This window comes from Mytilus trossulus, chromosome 7 (genome assembly GCF_036588685.1).
Source record: "Mytilus trossulus isolate FHL-02 chromosome 7, PNRI_Mtr1.1.1.hap1, whole genome shotgun sequence".
NCBI classification, from domain to species: Eukaryota; Metazoa; Mollusca; class Bivalvia; order Mytilida; family Mytilidae; genus Mytilus; species Mytilus trossulus.
Genome location: NC_086379.1, coordinates 36,841,961 through 36,862,485, shown reverse-complemented (window position 1 = coordinate 36,862,485; position 20,525 = coordinate 36,841,961). Strand labels below are relative to the sequence as shown.

The window sequence follows — 20,525 nt, the reverse complement described above, 5'->3', positions numbered from 1 at the left end:
ATATGTACATGATAATTGATAGAGCTACACAAGTGGTAGCAATGATGTTACATACTAGGTTTTTATTTAGTCTTTTTTTTTAAATTTAAAAATATAAGAAACTTCACCTAGGAAATATAGACTTGACTTAGTAAGAATAGTGGGATTCTATATTTCCTTTCTCATCCCAATCAGCCTTAAAATCTTATACTTCCACTGAAGTCTGAAGTAATCATTAATTCAAACTATTTTTTTTATCTTGTGGTTCTTTTAATCTCATCAACAACTTGTTTCCTATATTACTTGTACAGTAGATTCAGTATGATGTAAACATGATAAAAGAATTGTCAATGTACACATTAAAGAAGAGGGACTAAAGACAAAAATGGGACATTCAAAAATCAAAGATTTGAAAATAAACGGACAACGCCTTGGCTAGAAAAGAAAAAAGAAAAACAGACAAAATAGTACACAAGACACAAAGATAGTTCTAGGTGGGTGTTACAACGCTATGAAGGAAACTGGACTTAAAGGTCTGGACATAGAAATTGTTTAAACTAATTTAAAATGGCTCATCTTAAAGCAAAATGCATATAATCAGGACATTTAAATCATACTACAATCTTTACAATGTTATTATGTCTCAATAAAGTCTCATATACATATTTAATGAAATAAAGACAAAAGGCTGATTTTGGGCATAGAAGATATGATAAGGACACCATCGACATACTAATTGTTATTAAAATTAGCTGATAAAATTTCAGCTCCATTGAAGTCTAAATCTCCTTTTTTTAATTTACAGGAGTGTCATCTGGGATATCAAAAACAAGAGTAGTAGCTAGGATACTATTTGTATTCGTGTATGATTGATTTCAAATATTATATCCCTATAAGAAATATAATAAACTACTCATAGCAAGTCTATTATCATAATAGATACATGTATTCCACCTTGTTAAAAAATCAGCAAATATAACAATTAAAAAAAAACGGGGAAACTCCAACTATCAAACAGTGTTGTTCTTGATGAAAGTTTTCATTGTTAAAACTATCAATAGATATGAGTGAGTCTTAATTAACACCATCATAGGGGGAGGGAGTTAATAGCACATTATTGAACAAGGAAATGAAGATCTTGGGAAGTACTTTGAATTTGCTTCAAAAAGGCAATTATACGAAAGGAAGAAATTTAAATTTATAGGACATACTTAACATCGCATTGTTATCACACATTCATATTTTGATCTAATAATAATGCACATAAATGATACTAAAAGACGGTTTCATGCATTGGAAATTTAGGAACCCTGACCTAAAAAGTCTAAATTTTATTTATCTTAAATATTTACTATTTGGAGTTCTTATTTTTCTTTTTCGTCCAACCTGTTGAAAAGCAGGTCACTGTTTTTGTAGCCGGGCATGATATTATTTTGACAAATCATGTGAAGGACCGACTAATTTTGCTAACGAGGTTAAGGATATTGAAAATTGATGTGGTAATTTTTGTATTCTTTTCTTTATTGACATACCAGTTCGTTTTTATAGTGATGAAGATTATAAAACAGTGTTTACTGTCGAACCTCTATTTTTTTACATTTATATTATAATGTCTGTATGTTTTATCTACACACTGTTGTAAATACAGTGGAATTGTATGTAACTGTCATACAAGTGAGAGGTTAAGCTTGCTGTAAAACTATGTTTAATCCGTTATTTTCTACATAAGGAAATGCCTATACCATATCAGGAATATATATATATATAACATTTGCTTTTAATTCGTTTGAAGCGTTTGAACTTTTGACTTTGCCATTTTATAAAAATAACTTCCATCTTGATTATTCCTAGGAGGTCGGTTCTTTTTTTTTACTTTACTTCACACAAAGTATACTTCTCTCCCAGAAACCTTTGCTAGGACTGAATTTCTTTGCAGATTGTTGGATTCTTGTTTTCAAATTAAGCTTTGAGCATCTTTGGAAGCATTCCAAATTGATGCTAGGAGTTGTCAGACATTCATTACATTATTTTCCTTTTTTGTGATGGGACTCTGGGTCATTATATAGCCCTAACCACATTTTTGTTGCGGCTATAATACATCTGACATCAAATCATCTTGCAGGTCATCTAAACTTTCCAATTTGAATTTTCATTTGAGTTCGTAATTTTTGTTATTTTACTTTTTCATAAGATTGTAGGTGTGCCATTGATAAACCTGTTCATCGATTAAATGAGCATTACACCGTCTATTTTGCAAAAAAATTATACTTAAATAAATCAAATTCAATCATTAATTATTTCGTCACGAAATTCATTCACTGAGTATTTCGTCATGGTACTTCATTCGTCAGGGTTTTGTCGGTTTTAATTTTTAAAGTATGATGACGTTTTGAATCTTAATCCTCTCCTCTCTTAACATCCTAAAATATGTTCAGTGTATTGAAACCTATTTATACTTTAATTTGTCAACAGAATATATCTATATATTCAATGAACATCAGCACCAGATCAAATCTTATTTCCACATATATTTATCTATCAAATGGATCAATAAACACAAAAGATGTTTGAACACTTCAATTCAGTATAGAAAAAAAATCGGTCATATTGAAATGCTATTTGTTCACACCTGACTGGCTTCATGTAGTAATGATTTCACTTTTCCAATATCTACGTTTGAAAATAAATTGTGGATTTTCAGTGATGAAACTATAGTTTGTGTACACGTAAGTAGAAAAGAGTAGTTTTAGTTCTCGTAGTTCATTTTTTTTTTTTTGGCAGAATACACTGCATTCGACGAAACAGTTATTTTCTTGTGTTTTTTTTTTATTCTGGTATTGGTGGATATCATTACGCGTACGGAAACCGCCATGAGAAGTGTCCATTATATGTTTCATTAGAATAAATATAACAATGTCAATGGCAGATAAAGTGAGATGTATTTTAATCCTCTCAAACTTCAATTGGTTGATTGCCAGACGTCTGATGTCAAATAAAGATGTTATAAAGGAGATCATTTCAGCATTAAACGCTACAATACTTTTATTTTTCATATACACATTAAATCTTTTGATTACAAAAAGCAAAGAAATGCAAACCTACATATATCATGTGTTTTGCTTTTTGTTCATATGATTCAGGATTAAGAATTCAAACAAAATCTTGTTTTCTCAGATCTTTTTTATTAACACAGGAATTTGCCAGCCACCATCAGGAGTTTAGCCGTTTCTTCTTGTGATATTAGTTCATAAATTTCAGTGTGAACAAATGAAACCGAACAAAAAATATAAGGTTAAACCGTTGTGTTTAATTTCATCTTCTAACAAAAGCAGTTTTTTTATGTATGTTTATAAAACATAGACATTAAAGAGTATGTCTGCCTGAAAACATATTTGTTATATTTTGTTCAATTCTATCAAACATATTTTTTTTTCTATCTTCGGGCACTTATTAATACTTCTGTCTTTCCAATGCAAATAAAAAATGTCAAATTTGACTCGGTTGATAAAACCAGGTTTAATCCACCATTTTCTACATTTGAAAATGTCTGCACCAAGTCAGGAATATGACAGTTGTAGTCCATTCGTTTGTTGTATTTTAGAGTTTCGGAGTTCAATATTTTTGTCAATTTACATTTTTGCGAACATCATCGGAATCAGATTTCCTTAATTGAGCAATATTTTACCCAGAAAGATATTTTGCCACAGGATTTCTTGAACAAGATTGTTAAAATGAAATAAATTTCGTGCTCTTTTTTATATATATTTTGACAATCAAAGGCATTTTTATTACATATTTTTGTGACGCAAAGTGACACGTCCAATTGCATCTCTTTCAGGAATTGGATAAAGTTGGATAACGGTTTGATTCATTTGGAAATATGTCAGCGCCACCACCACCTTATAACAACCCAGGTAAATTCAGTTTCTTTTTTTTTTAATAGATAACTGCGTTGGATTAAGTTTAGTAATAAAAAGTTTCACTCCATTTTCTTGAGGTTCTTGCGGAAGGGAAAACAAACGTTTGGTTCTGATTACAAAAGCTTACGTTTGAAATGTCGTTTAAGTTCGGTATTTTATTTATTCTACTTTTGACAACTATGGTTACATAATATATCGATGCATGCTGACAAATAACGTTTATGACGAACTTATAATGATTTGATCCTTCTATCCTTTCGTGACCGCTATTGCATGTTGTCTCGGTGGTCGTTATGCTTATGCGTTGTTATCATAAAACAATATCTTCCAGTCTTGTGATATTTCTGTTTTGGGGATGATTCTAAACGATGCTTTCACACTCAAGTATGTGTCAAACCAATGAATGCAACATACTAGTATTTCAGAGGTATTTCTAATGTGACAATAAATATACATTTCCCTTCCAAATTTTTTTGCCTGAACTAGATATCGCAGCAGATTGTCCGATACGTGTGTTCAAATTAAGCTTGTCCTATCATTGTCAACTCTGCTAATTTGTGCAAGGGATGTAAGGCATTAGTTACAGCATTTTTGTATTCGTAGTACCTTGTTCTTATTCCATTGTAGTTGCGACTGAAATACGTCTGACATGTGATTACGATTAATTGTAAAAAAAAATTAACAGGTCATTATAACTTATAATGAGTAAGAACTTGAAAGAACCCACTACATATCTCTACGTTGACAGTTTTAATTAATACAAATATATATACCTGTTCATAGCTATCCTTGAACTGAATAAATACTAATAAAATTGAGAATGGAAATGGGGAATGTGTCAAAGAGACAACAACCCGACAAAATAAAAAAAACAACAGCAGAAGTTCACCTACAGGTCTTCAATGTAGCGAGAAATTCCCGCACCCAGAGGCGTCCTTCAGCTGGCCCCTTAACAAATATATACTAGTTCAGTGATAATGAACGCCATACTAATTTCCAAATTGTACACAAGAAACTAAAATTAAAATAATACAAGACTAACAAAGGCCAGAGACTTCTGACTTGGGACAGGCGCAAAAATTCGGCGGGGTTAAACATGTTTGTGGGATCTCAACCCTCCCCCTATACCTCTAACCAATGTAGAAAAGTAAACACATAACAATACGCACATTAAAATTCAGTTCAAGAGAAGTCCGAGTCTGATGTCAGAAGATGTAACCAAAGAAAATAAACAAAATGACAATAATACATAAATAACAACAGACTACTAGCACTTAACTGACAAGCCAGCTCCAGACTTCAATTAAACTGACTGAAAGATTATGATTTCATCATATGAACACGATTAATGTTTATCAGAATGACACTAGCTTTTTCGCTTTTGTTTAAAGGTATTTTCTTACATGTATGCGACAGTTACGTTTATTTGTATTGCGGTCAGGAAACCAAAGAACTATACTTATCGCAAAATTATTTGTGCAAGGTTGATTGTATATCAACATCCTGCTAAACATTGAATAAAATTATTATTGTGCACATGATCAGTCGAGTATGTCGTTTGTGTTGTGCAACCATAGTGATCTATCAACATATTTATTATTTTATAGATCTATTCATGACGTTATGACTTGTAACTGATCATCAATACATAATAAAAGATTATCCTGTTTTTATTGAACTTGAACTACGACTGACATTTTTATTTGTACTATTTAAAGAAACTACAGCCGTAATGATACACCTTTGGTTATATTTATGTTTAGAATCCTTTCATGTTTATCGGGAAATTTTACGTCATTACAAGAAACAGGTTAATCAATTTTTGTGAATTTCAATGAACATTGTTTTAAAAATAAAATGTATTTTAATTTGATATGATTTGTTAGTATGGAAGAGGATAATGTACTATGAATATTCGTAAATACTGGAATAAATTTGTCAAACATTTGTGTAATAAAGTGTGTAAATAAAGTGTACCTAAATCATAATATTATCCCTTTTTTTATACTGCATATAATATTGAATTTCTTCTAAACTGTGTACTTCGTAATAATTTTAATCAAAATTACAGAAATATTTTCGAAAATTGAAATCACGATTAACAGTAGTATTTCTTGAAAAATAAAGCTTTGATGTTTAGACTCGTAATGTAATAGGTCAATATCAGTTGTTTCGGATTAGTCAAATCGGCAATGCATTTAAAAGAAATCCGAATATAAGGTACATAATTCAATATCGATAATACGAAAGCCACAAAGAGTTTCAAATGGTTCCTTAGGAGTACGGTATGGACATTTAAAGGTTGTTGGTGAAATTGAAAATTATATACAGTCATATTGTATTGAATATTTGTTTTATTAGAATATCTAATGTTAAACCAGTTATTTATTTGTTTAACAATAAACATATAGATTAATCTATATAGCAGAAAATTTCTTATTAAACTAAGTATCGACATGAACAATTATATGATATACCTAAGTGAAAATGAAAACACTAAATTTTTTTTTTGGAGTCCGCAGCGCTATTCTGGAATCATTTGCATTTGGAACGCTCAAATCCGAATATTACAAAGCCAATGCTACATAAGAACGGGAACAGTCAAACAGCTTTATTTGTGTCACTTCGTTTTTTTGATTGATTTAAGTCTTTCTAATTGATATTTTACAATGTGGTTTCTATGTTGTAATGTTATACTAATGTGTCAGAAAAGGGAGAAGGTTGGATTCCATTAAAACGTTTAATCCCGCTACAATTGTTTGCGCCTGTCCTAAGTCATGAATCTGATGTTCAGTGGTTATCGTTTGTTTATGTCGTTCATAAGTGTTTCTCGTTACTCGTGTTTTATATAGATTATACCGTTGATTTTCCCATTTTAATGGTTTTACACTAGTAATTGTTGGGGCCCCTTATAGCTTGCTGTTCGGTGTGAGCCTAGGCTCCGTGTTGAAGACCGTACCTTGACTTATAATGGTTTAGTTTTGTAAATTGTGACTTTGATGGAGAGTTGTCTCATTGGCACTCATACCACATCTTCATAACTCGTCTAAACATTAACCCAACAATGTTAGATCTGTAAATTTGCTTTGGCAAATTTTAGGTTCTTCCCTCGCCGAAATTCGAACCCATGCTACTGTGATATCGTGACACCGAATCGCCTGCACTGCAGCCGTCCCGCTAGACCACATGACCACCTGGGCTCTCATAAAAGAGCTTTCGCTGGCCATGTGTTACCTTTCCACGTCAGTGTAAATCTAGCGGCGTACTACGTACATGATATATAAGGCATGAAGATGTTATTGTTATATATATATCCAAAAAAAACGGCGAGGGAAGAACCAAAAATTTGCGAAAGCAAATTTACAGATCTAACATTGTTGGGTTGATGTTTAGACAAGTTGTATATACATTATGTACACAGCCATGTATCACCATCATTGATGGCGATCCGATGGATACATCTGTTGTAGGGTTGTCACTGACTCAGAAGTACTTATGAATATAATTATTTTCTGTGACTGTATCTTACATTAATTTGTAGGATCCTTTACTATAGATAATTTAGCTGATCTGTAACAATAACATCTTCATGCCTTATATATCATGTACTGTAGTACGCCGCTAGATTAAAACTGACGTGGAAAGGTAACATATGGCCACCGAAATCTCTTTTTTTGAGAGCCCAGGTGGTCGTGTGGTCTAGCGGGACGGCTGCAGTGCAGGCGATTCGGTGTCACGATATCACAGTAGCATGGGTTCGAATCCCGGCAAGGGAAGAACCAAAAATTTGCGAAAGCAAATTTACAGATCTAACATTGTTGGGTTGATGTTTAGACGAGTTGTATATATATATATATGACCCAAAAAAAGTCAAAAATAGATAGCCAAATTCATCGAAGGTCAACTTTGCATGAATTAGTTGAAACCTGATTTTCTTAAAATTTCAAAGTTTGTTAACAGACACTTTAAGAAAGGTGATTTATTATCATGTCAGTACCGAAGTACTAACAGCTGAATTGATGATACCCTAGGAGACTGATAATATATTATATGTTTTATTACAACAACAAACAAGAATGTGTCCCAAGAACACGGATGCCCCATCCGCACTTTTAATCTCTATGTTCAGTGGACCGTGAAAATAGTATAAAATATCTAATTTGGCATTAAAATTAGAGAGATCATTTAAACAAAGTTTCAAATTGATCGGACTTCAACTTCGTCAAAAAAAATCTCGCTCAAAAACTTTAACCAAAACTTTAACCTGAATCGGGACATACGGACGAACGAATAGACGGATGCACATACCATAAAACATAATGCCCATAAATGGGCCACAAAATATAAACATACACTTAATTATAGCACCTACTAAAAATAAGACGTTTTTGACATATGATCATTAGAGCATATAAAAAACGAAAATATAGTCATGTAGAGTTCATCTGTAGCATACACACACAATCTGAGCTTTGTAGTATTGCTGAAAGCAGAGCGGAATTTGGTTCACCATTGCAGATTGTTCCATCTAACAACAGCCACAATGAATAACGCTCTTAGTTTATTTTCTTGTAAACATACTTGATTTGTGCTGGGTCTAATTCGTGGAATTTTTTTTATTAAAAAATAAGTCTGTGCGATTGGATTTTTAATCAGGCTTCATGACACATTAATCTTTACCTCTAGGAAGTCAACCAGGAGGTCCACCTGGATATGGTCCACCTGAAGGTAAACCAGGGGGTCAACCTGGATATGGTCCCCCAGGAGGTCAACCAGGAGGTCAACCCGGATATGGTCCGCCAGGGGGTCAACAAGGATATGGTCCACCCCCACCTCCAGCACCATATCATCAAGGTAAATATGATTTCAGTTATACCCTTTAAATATAATTTCTATTGTAGGTAAAAATGAAAACTACAGCTTGTATATAAAGCTAGAATCTCAGAATCAACATTTATCCCTCACTTGGAATTATGCTTAATTCCAATAACGGCCCATATCAAACATATTCAATATCATGAAGTCCAACAGCAAATAGCCTTGCTTTTTACAGGATTTTTCATGCATTTTATTTTAATATAATTACATTAGATGTAAGTTTCATTATAATACGTTATTCTGATTGGCTAACATGTTATTCCGTAAACAATTGCATCAGACCATAACATTTATCATGCATGATGACACGAGGTCCCACAAAAAAGTGCACAGGTGAATTAAATAAAACTGGATAAAAATCGTGTTTTCATGATTTTAGCTAAAAAAATGTAATTATAAGTATTGAATACTTCTTTTTGAAACTTTATAGGGTTGTAAAAGCGTTGACCGTGCGTACATTTTTAGAATGAAGCGCTTCCGCGCTTCATACAAAATGTACTTCGGTCAACGCTTTTACCACCCATTAAATTTACAAAAAGAAGCATTCAATTCTTAATTAAATTCGATCAGAAATTAATAATTTAGTTACTTCTGGTTATGGTTAGAGTGTCATATGCTAGGTATACGACGAGCTAGAAAAAGACTCAATACTAAACAGTACTGTTTATTATTTATGTCATATCATTTTGTCAGATGTTTCCGATGTCTTTTGCATGAGGCACGATATAAACCATTGGGGAATCATTTAATAGTGAAATATATTGAAAAAAATGATTGATTGTGTGTTTAAACGGTTAACGTTTCATGTTTTACTCTTCTTAAATAGGATGAACATTTCGTCAGTGCATGGGTAAACATCAATATGAGACTGAAAGTTTTTATCGTATTTATGTTTTGTATATTTAAAAAAGAAGATGTGGTATGATTGCCAATGAGACAACTGTCCACAAGAGACCAAAATGACACAGACATTAACAACTATAGCTCACAATACGGCCTTCAACAATGAGCAAAGCCCATACCGCAAAGTCAGCTATTAAAAGCCCTGATATGAAAATGTAAAAATTCAAACGAGATAACTTATTTATATAAAAAAAAATGAACGAAAAACAAATATGTAACACATAAACAAACGGCAACCACTGAATTACAGGCTCCTGACTTGGGACAGGGACAAACATAAATAGTGTGGCGGGGTTAAACATGTAAGCGGGATCCCAACCCTCCCCTAACCTGGGACAGTGGTATAACAGTATAACATAAGTACGAACTATAAAATCAGTTGATAAGGCTTATGTTTGTTTGTTTGTTGGTTGGTTTTTTTGTTGTTGATTAGTTGGATTATTATTCAGTTTTAACAAAAAATTTAGGGAAAAGAAAAAAAGCTTAGGTAAAAATAAAAGATTTAAATTTGTTTCCATATCAATATTAATTTTTGTTATTCTTAAAATTGCTAAAACATAAAGCTTGATTAAATAAAGTACAATTTTATATTAAAAAAAAAAGCAAATATTTAATCAAAATGATTCTGAAAGACCTGGAATAACTTTGGAACAGCGGAACACTGCGTTTGCATTTATTTACATTTCATAAAATAGGGCCATAAAATTATGTGACTACAATCCAGTTTTGAAAGATTCAATCAACCCCTCATATAAATTGACTTACTAAAAATCGACATCTTAAATGTATTTTCATAATTTTACATCACATTCTAGGTCAACCAGGATATGGTCAACCAACAACAGTCATCATAACACAGCCGATGATGTCACCACCAATGAGAGAGTCGCCAGTTGGTATGACCTGTCCAAGCTGTCAGAAACAAATAATAACCAGCACAACTTATCAAACTGGTACATTAACGTGGGTCGCATGTTTAGTTCTGTGTCTTGTTGGGTAAGTTTTCTATACATTCGGTCCAATATTGACAAATGTCTCTATGATTTGATGAAATTATAATTTCTGGAATTAACACATGTACATAATTCATATACATGTACGCGTCTGGCGTATAAAATTATAATCCTGATACCTTTGATAACTATTTACACCACTGGGTCGATGCCACTGCAGATGGACTGATGAGTCTTGTATTGTGATCCCTCATTCCCTCAGGTATGACAAAACACAATGGTGGTGTAGAAAGAAACAGTTTTCTAACGGTCCACAGTAGCATGTGTGTTTGAGGAAGCCTCCGCTTATCTATACAAAATACACAGAGTTTATCTTACCCATCCCACGTATTGAAAAATAGTATGACAAATATACCAATCTTTAAAACAAATTAAAAAGTGACAAAATCATACGGTGTCAATCAACTTCAAGCAAGCACAAAACAACTTCCATACTCTTGACATCATATAGGCATTTATCGAAGAAAATGGTGGGTTAAGAAACCTGTTTTTATTTGAAGACGATGGATCCAGATTATCTCTATGTTAACTTTCTACCCCTATCTTATCCAATATACCAACAAAGAGAATGGACAGTTAGATCTAGCTGGCTTCCATTAGTTTTGAACCTACATTATTGGTGCCGATATAATGTATAATTTAAATTGTTCTCGACCATATTTGCTATTGGTCATTCTTTATGTTTGTATATGTAACGTAGTCAATCAAATAACTTTAATAAGACATAACTAGAAACTACTGACCACTATTAGCATTGGTTTAGTCCGAAATCATTTTCATGAAAAGTTAAATTTGTTGAAGAAAGGAAATTGAATATTTTCATCTTACGCATGTTTTTCTAATGACTATAGAGATAAGCGGAGGAAAGATCAAGAGACAGTAACCAAACATTACGGTGAAATTCATTCAGCTGAAGATTAGATGATAAAAATTTACCTCATAAAATATTTCTATCTCAGGAAAAGATTACCTTAAAGCTGCAATTGGCAAAACTTTTAGGAATAATGATCATCAACGCTCGTCAACTTCGTACTTTATTTGGCTTTTTAACATTTTTGATTCGACTGTTTCTGTTGAGTCTTTTTGTAGACGAAGCGCGCGTCTGGCGTAAATATAAAATTCCAATCCTGGCATCTGTGATGAGTTTATTTTTTATCATTCCAGACCCCTTTAGCGCCCATTCTGAAAGAAATCGTTATATTTAGGTCAACAGTCCCTTAAGGGTCCATAATTGATAGACCCTAGAATCTTAATGTAATCAACTATAAAATCTAAATTGATAGTACTCTTAACATGATATTTTTTAAACTAGGCTTTAAATTTACAAAAAGTCTTGTACATTTTGTGTCTATTCTTTTTGTAGATGTGACGTCGGATGTTGTTTTATTCCATTCTGCATCAGTTCGTGTAAAGATACAGTACACAGTTGTCCAAACTGTAGAACCACTCTGGGGAAGCATAATCGGATGTAAAAGTATCAGGAAATGCGCCTTATCTTTTTACCTTTTCATATCTTACAAGATATGATTTTAGTCTGTGATAATTTTTTGTGTATAGATATTAACTTTTTATTCAAATGTTTGTTATTTATTGAATATTTTTACTGTTTGAGTAAATGAATGAGCAAAATAATTACAATTTTTTAATTGCTCTTCATAAAATGTTTGACTCTTACCATTACTTGATATAACTTATGTGATGTATTTTCTTACAAAACTTCATACATTGTTGTTGTTTTTACGAAGTTTTTTGTACAACTCATCAACTACGACCCTGTTAAAACGTTTCTTTTTAACTGTTTACATTATATAATGGTACGGACGACATCCCTACATACTTTCACTAAAACAATTATAGTATCATTGTAAATAACTAACGGCAGTTCTGTTTTATACATATAGATATGAACATTCATAAATTTCAGCTATAAGTGTACGATTCATATATATTTATCTTTCTGTTGGAAGTTGTCTCATCTTGAATAAAAACAGAGATACGTTATTAAAACCCAATGCTACGCATTGGAAGTTAGAAAAGTGTCACACTTCATTGATGTAGTATAAATTAGGTGGATGTTTTTCTCTTTTCAATAATAAACCCATCAAAGATACCAGGAATGACATTTTGTATTTGCGTCAGACGCGCGTTTCATCTACAAAAGACTCATCAGAAACGCTCGAATAAAACATTAATAAACAGTTAATTTATAAGTATGAACATGTCTGTTATAATTCATGAGTGCTGACTTCTGGGCTGGTGATACCCTCGGTAAATACAAACTACACCAACAGTGGAATCGACCCAGTGGTTGTAAATAAATTCTCATCACTGATACAAGGAACGAAATTTTGTATTTGCGTCAGACATTGTCAGACGCGCATTTTGTCCACAAAAGACTCATCCGTGGCGCTTTTAAAAAAAAGGTTTCAAAAATGCCAAATAAAGTAAGAAGTTGAAGAGCATGGAATACCAAAAAATCCTAAAAGTTTTGCAAAATACAGCTTATTGTTACGCGTTCATTCGTACCGGGGCAAAAACAGTCTTACTGGTTATTAAAACTGTCATATGTGGACATCTATTTGTTCACAACTTTATAGTTTTGTCAATTTTCCTACACCAGGTGCGCATTTCGACAATACATGTCTCTTCAGTGATGCTCGTGGCCAAAATATTTGAAATCCAAAGCTTATATATATAAAAGATGAAGAGCTATAATCCAAAAGGTCCAAAAAGTATAGCCAAATCCGTGAAAGGAATCAGAGCTTTGCACGAGGGAGATACATTCCTTAATTTATAATAATTTCTAATATTTTGTATCAGCAAATTTTGATCATTTTGTATCAGCAAATTTTGATAACACAAAAAGTGAGGTATTTCGGGACTGTATTAGGAGGACTATATCACAGAAGCATGTCTTTACTTTTGTAGATGTGATATCGGATGTTGTTATATTTCATTCTGTGTTAAACAGTCAAATCATGTAAGAATTAACACAGTACACAGGTGTCCAAACTGTATTACCCCTATAAGAAAGCACAACCGAATTTCGAAATTTTGGAAGATGACAGTTATTGTATATATCCGAGAACTTATATATAACCTGCAATTATTTTTTGCGCAGATTTTGAATCAACATTTTTTTATTTCGATATATCTTATCCAAAACATGCTGATCAATCTGTTTTTTATATAAATAGCTTCACTAATTCAGTGAACACCAGCAGATAAAAAAAAGAGACAAAAGATACCATAGCGAGAGTCAAACTCATAGATCGAAAATAAACTGATAACGTCATGGCTAAAAATAAAAATAACCAGACAAATAAAAGTACAGAAGACACAACATATAAAACTAAAGACTAAACAATACGAGGTGAGGTGATACTATAGGAAAGAATTTAAAACCAAAGTACGTGGGCGAACCCCCCCCCCCCCCCCCCCCCAAAAAAAAAACCAACAAAAAATACAACTATGTTCGGCTTTCACAAAATATACATATAATTGGATTGTTGTTAATAGTACACAACACATACTTTTAACTAGTCATAGTCTGAACTTTATCGAACGAAATTCCTATAATTATATGATCCTATATCGCCTTTTGAAAACAGGACGCCTGAGCAGAGAATGTGCAACTCTCTAGCTAATACTAAATATTGTTTATCTTAACCTTGTTTCTAGGATATGTAAACATTGCCAGCATATACAAAGTTAATAAAATCGAAGATGTATCATAACTGGCATAATAGCCAGCAGACAATAGTATGTCGAGCATGACAATGGAAAGTCTTACCGTTCTAAGACCCAATTCTAAAAACAAATCAATATGCATGAGCTTGTATCCTTAAAATCAACTTAAGTGGTCTTTTTTCTAAAATGTTATTTGTAAGGCATATACAATTAGATCCACTAAATTTGTCGGTTCAAAAGCTTGCAAGAGAGAGAATATCGAATGGGCACTTGCTCAAATGCTAAAGCGGAAGCGAAACGGAAGAGGCCAATGCATTTTACATGTATTGGTACAATGGACACAAAAAATAAGTTGAAAATACACCTTGTTTGGTGTCATACCACCAATTACTCCTTCAAATTTAGAACGTGAAAGTAGGCCTACTCGGACAAAAAATAGTGCATTTGATGTCATTGTTTACTTAAACTAGCCAACAAATTGGCAGAAATGAAACTTTTGGTGAAAGAGAAATATATTAAGACCATTTTACTTGTTTATGAGTTTGCATTCAAAATTGAGGATTAATGCACTCCATAGTATAGTAATTTAAGATTTCCAAAAAAACAGGGGTTATTTTTAGTGGTACCTCTATTCGGGAGACCTTTTTTTTATCTGATTTTAAACATCTGTTGAAAATTGACATGTAGGAAACTGATACATGTACGATTCAGGATATACCTGGTTTCTTTGAAGTTAAGGTAAAATATTTAGAAAGCTGTGAAAATTGTAAAATTTGGTTGAACAGATAGGGACTTTTAATTGGTGGTATATGACACCTGTTCAATTATTTAGTGAGTGTGTGTGTCACTGACACTTATTCAAGACAATGATTACGAAAACTTAAAACCATGCATTGGTGCAAAATGCAAGTGTTTTGTAAACCATACATAAATATAAAGGGAGAGTAATACATTTCATATATTATTGTCGGTATTGGGATATTTAAAATATCGATCTCAGTGGACCATTTTAGAAAAAAAGTAAACATGTAGATCTACAAAAGGTTTCAAACAAGTTGGACAACACTGATGGACGTCACCTTATGTATGCGTAGTTCATTGGTGTCCTTTTTTAATATTTTTTTTATCAAAATTCCTATTAAATTGCTTTAGTGTGGCATGAAATTGCATCGTTTTTACACTTCTATAAATCTTTAGTATGCCGGTTATTTTTAATTATCTTCTACGTATTACAAAAAAAAATAATAATTGTATTTTTGTCTATCTGATGAGTTAAGACTTTTCAAATGATTTTTATAATTCGTTCTTATGTTTGTACTGTTATACCACTGTCCCAGGTTAGGGGAGGGTTGGAATCCTGCTAACATGTTTAACCCGCCACATTATTTATGTATGTGCCTGTCCCAAGTCAGGAGCCTGTAATTATGTGGTTGTCGTTTGTTTATGTGTTACATATTTGTTTTTCGTTCATTTTTTTTTTTAATAAATAAGGCCGTTAGTTTTCTCTCGTTTGAATTGTTCCTCTCAAGATACACGTTACCCTTGCCAGATTTTACGATAAGGTGTTGTTAATTTTTGCCGTATTTGTTTTTTTATTTATCTTTACTCACGTAATTGAAACCATCTTGAATAATTCATGAACATAACCTGTTTTGTATAATTTTTGCATGTTTAATCATTATTATAACGCACTACCTTGTAAAAATACAATATTTGCGTGATAAGTTCGAATATGCCAAACTTATTTTAGGTTTATATTTGACCGGAAATGACTTCAATTAGTGCGCACGACACAGATATTGTTTGTTGACACACCTTTGAGGGGCTATCTTATTTACAATCGTAAAGTGTAAGTAATACAAGTTAGCTACGTTTATTGAGAGGTTACAATCCATTATTTGCGATATTTATATCTAGTGTGGCTTTTTTTTTCATTAGCTATCCATTTTCACCTGTAAAATGTTTGAAAGAGTTCGACAGATATATTTTTTGGCTTTTGGTCTTCCCAAAAAAATAAATAACCTGTTATCTCTCAATAGTTTAAACTTCCTTGTAATAAAAAGTAGACGATTGAAAGTTTAGAAAGTTTGTATTAGGCCCTTTTAGGGATCTCCTGTAGTTGGTGATCGCAATATTGGTATACCAGTATTGTGCACAATACTGGTACTGTATAAAAATTTTGTACCAGTATTGTGACTTTTTTGGTGATGAGCTTGTGTTTTGAAAGTATAAAACAAATAAAGGAATTTTAAGTAAAATTAGATATTAATAAATTTGTTTACTAAAGTGTCACATATTGATTGCCATAAAACATATACAACAATTATAATATTTACACATAAAACAATCAATATCCAGCCATAAATACTGACTTATGAGACACTAACAGTATAAAACTTTATACAATTAATGATCACTAAATAAAACAACTAAACATTCAGTTACTCATTAAAATTGTTTCTTATACTTATAAAATTTTCCTATATCGTAGTTCTTATACTTCATTTTTGTACTTGTAAAATTTTCCGTTATCAAAGTTTTTTAAAAACAAATTAAAAATCTGAATATACATGTATAATAATTTCTTGACTATCATTGTTAAAATTGACGTATACAATGTAATATAAAGTTTAAAAATTACTGCCTGTATTAAAATTTTCTACTGGTAAAAATATGTATGTTAAATTAAGAACAGTTATAAATTCTGATTAAAATATATTTACTATGAAAATAATTTTCTTCGAATAAAAAACTTATGTAATATTTTACACAAATAGTGTTGGATACTCGAACAGTTCATGATTTGTATAAATTTATCGTCCATAACAAGATTGCTAAAGATATCAACATATTTAGAGCATTTGGAAAATAAATTATACCGTAAGTCACTATAAAGTTCACATTCAAGAAGAAAGTGTTTTTCATTTTCTACATTATCAAGGTTACAAAACACACAGAGTCTTTCTTCTACCGGAATAGGCGGCCTGGAGTACCTGCCGATCTCGTAGGCAAGGGGTAGTGCACCGGACCGAAACAGAGCCATAGTTCGTCTTTCCGGCCTAGCCATATTTAGGCAAACATACGGTTCAGTTTTTACATTGTTTTTAAACAGTCTATATGTGCGTGATTTATTACCATTTTGTATATTGCGCCTATCATTGAAAAGTTCTCTGTGCCACTCTGTATTGTCGAGTTCTACCAATTTTTCAATAACAGTTCTCATAACAGTTTTTATGGAATAAGACAAGTCGTATACAATATCTCTAATGTTTAAACTATTTACAATTTTGTCAACTTCAAAAGCCCGGCCCTTTTTCTTCCTAGATGTCCATTTCAATATTTTATATGATGTTCTAGTATGTTCGGTGCGAAGAAGTCTACACAATAGCCTACAGTAATGTATTCGTTGTTTTGTGTGATAAGATGTCCATCCCATATCACCACGAGTAGCTACATTCGAGGTCAGTTTTCCAACGGAGAGAAAATATTTGCAGGCTCTGTTTTGTACAGCTGAAATAGCACTAAACGATTTAGTGCCCCAAATGCACGTAATACTGCCTGCAAAACTTCCTCCCTGGAGATAGGTTCGTTTAACGGCGAAACATCGGCTTCAGTATCAAATGTTGATTCATCAAGGTCCGAGTCACTGTTACCATTTTGATGGAATAAAGTCTGAAAATCGTTTTTCCATTTGTTAAGAACAACATTTTTATCCGTTGCCTCTTTTCCATCCTCGTCCACTATAGCTAATGGTATACAACGTTTACGGTTACTAGCGATGCCTAAATTTCCTATTGTCTTCCAAAAGTCACGCTGATTAGTCTCATCAAGTTTGTCTTCAAGTTTCTGTCGCTCTTGACTCTGAAATTGTCTTTTAAACATTTTCTGTTTAAGCGATCAAAAGTTTTTCTTTCTACACAATATTCTTCCTTCAGTTTACGCTTTGTACAGTTCGGACCGGTGAAACATAACCATTTCTTCTCGGATTTGCATACGGTCTTCCATTGGGCTGAAAGAGTTTCATTCCAATACGGTTTATAACATATTTTCTTACGTTTATCATGACCAGTAGCATTGGTATAAGTCGGTAATTTGTTATTGATTTCACATTTAACTAAATCCTCAAATTCATCGTATGCATTTTGCACGTCATTTGATATTTCTATATAATTTCAATTTTCTCAATTGTTTAAATTAATTTCACCTGAATTTCCCGATTCAATAAGAAGTCACTAGGAATCGCTCCAAAATTGTATTTTATACGTGTATTACTGATCGGTGCATGCTGTGAATTCGGGTTTAAATCGAAAGATAATTTATAATCACAATAAAGCAATGAGTGGTCCGGTAAACTATCAGGAATATATGTAATATCATTAGAAATTTCCAACATCGATACTATTTTGAAATCACTAATAAATTCCATATCCTCATAGGGAACACATATGTAATCTACTACTGATTTACCGTTGGTTGATATACATGTAAATTCATTATCATTATATCGTCCATTTAACATTCCAAAAATGACATCACTTAAAAAATTCACGAAAACATCTCCATGGTGATTTTCTACATGATCTATAACATTTCGTGGTTTCACTAAATCGACGCCCTCTATAAAATCAGAATTAGCACCTACACATGCGTTCATGTCACCGCATATAAATATTTTTCCTTTATGTTGGTATGAATATATTTGGTTTAAAAGAGTTTGGAAATAAACGTCGGCATCCACTGGCCTACATGTGTCAGCAGGGGGTAAATAACATGCCACTACGTAGAAGCATTTTTTGCAAAACTTATCTGAAAATTCCAACCACATTATTCCTTCCGTAGTATCATCTATAATACCAATATTAAATGAATTCAATAATTCTTCTTTCACGAAAGCACCAACCCCTGCTGACCCTCGCGTTGCTTTTTTGTGTATATATTTCCTATTACTACCATAAAATCTAAAACCATCAACAGTAATGACAGTTAAAAACTCATCTACACGTAAAAATGTTTCACATATACATAAAATATCACATTTCGAATAGTTTAGCAGTTTTTCGCGGAATATTGAGTTGTCATTCGTTTTGGTGGACCATCCCCTGCAATTCCATACACCAAGCCGCAGTATGTCCTATGTTTCTTTTGGTAACAGTTGATTTCCTACAAACTTGAAATTCTTTTCCTTGCCCATTTCTTTGAGAACGGTTGGAACGGTACTTTGAAAGTTCCTCCTTTCTGGCGACATGTCGTTCTCAATGTAGACATTAGCATAAAGTCTATTGTTTTTTAGTTTAACCTTGCTCTTCATGATATCCCTTTTACTATCAAATGTGTCAGTTTCCACAATAATCAAGCCATGATACTTTCCTCTACTTTCTTTTCTGGAGACAGTTTTTAGCTTAACGTTGCTGAGCCCTAAACAATCTTTTAATAAACCTTGTACTTTATGTTTTGTCAGTTCTGGGTCAGTTTTTTCACGATCATCATATTCAAGGTTCTTGATAATGAATTTGTTGCGCAACGAATCTTTATATGTACTGTTAATTTTATTCTCAGATACCTGTTTTTCTAAGTTTTCTATTTTGGATTTCATACCATCAAGTTCATGTTTAACTTCTGTTTTAACTTCAATTAGTTTTTCTTTCATTTTATTGTCAATCATAACAGAATTTGTTTCCAATTCGCTAATTCTCTTATCTAATTTTTCACTCATATTTGAAAAGTTTGATGATAACTGTAAAATCAATGCCTCAACTCTATTTGTATCTTCAAACATGGGTGCACTCGATACGCTAGAATCACATTTTGATTTTTTGTGCTCTGTTCCAGGTTCATTAATATAATTTGACATTTGATCTGACAGCTGACGTTTTCTTTCAGACCAAGATGATACTGAATAGTTATAAGTACTTACAGGTACATGGCCTGGATTCATCATTGAGTTGTTAACGAAGTGACCACTTCCGCCATTTGTACACATAGGAAAGTTCATATATTGATCCATATTTAAGTTATCTGAACAAATATCCAACCAAGCACACTAATAATCACGTATTATCGAAGATTAAAGTCTTTTGTAACTACTGACTATAATTTATATCGTAAAAAGTCTTTTAAATCCAACAAAAACTAAGTTATTTTT

At 32.3% G+C, this 20,525-nt stretch overlaps 2 protein-coding genes across 8 annotated transcripts in view; both read left to right on the top strand.

Annotated features, from left to right (window-relative positions):
- The first annotated feature begins 2,503 nt into the window (after window positions 1-2,503).
- On the top strand, window positions 2,504-12,635 carry LOC134726996 (lipopolysaccharide-induced tumor necrosis factor-alpha factor-like). The gene is made up of 5 exons (XM_063591385.1): window positions 2,504-2,705; window positions 3,818-3,893; window positions 8,586-8,753; window positions 10,496-10,676; window positions 12,057-12,635. The coding sequence occupies exons 2-5, from the start codon at window positions 3,860-3,862 to the stop codon at window positions 12,163-12,165; spliced, it is 492 nt and encodes a 163-aa protein (XP_063447455.1). The 5' UTR covers window positions 2,504-2,705; window positions 3,818-3,859; the 3' UTR covers window positions 12,166-12,635.
- Window positions 12,636-16,126: 3,491 nt separating this feature from the next.
- Window positions 16,127-20,525, top strand: part of LOC134725018 (cell death-inducing p53-target protein 1 homolog) — a 46,391-nt gene continuing 41,992 nt past the window's right edge. For all 7 annotated transcript variants that reach the window (XM_063588479.1, XM_063588478.1, XM_063588476.1 and 4 more), the window contains exon 1: window positions 16,127-16,232. The gene's annotated coding sequence lies outside the window, so the exon portion shown is untranslated. The remainder of the gene's footprint in view (window positions 16,233-20,525) is intronic.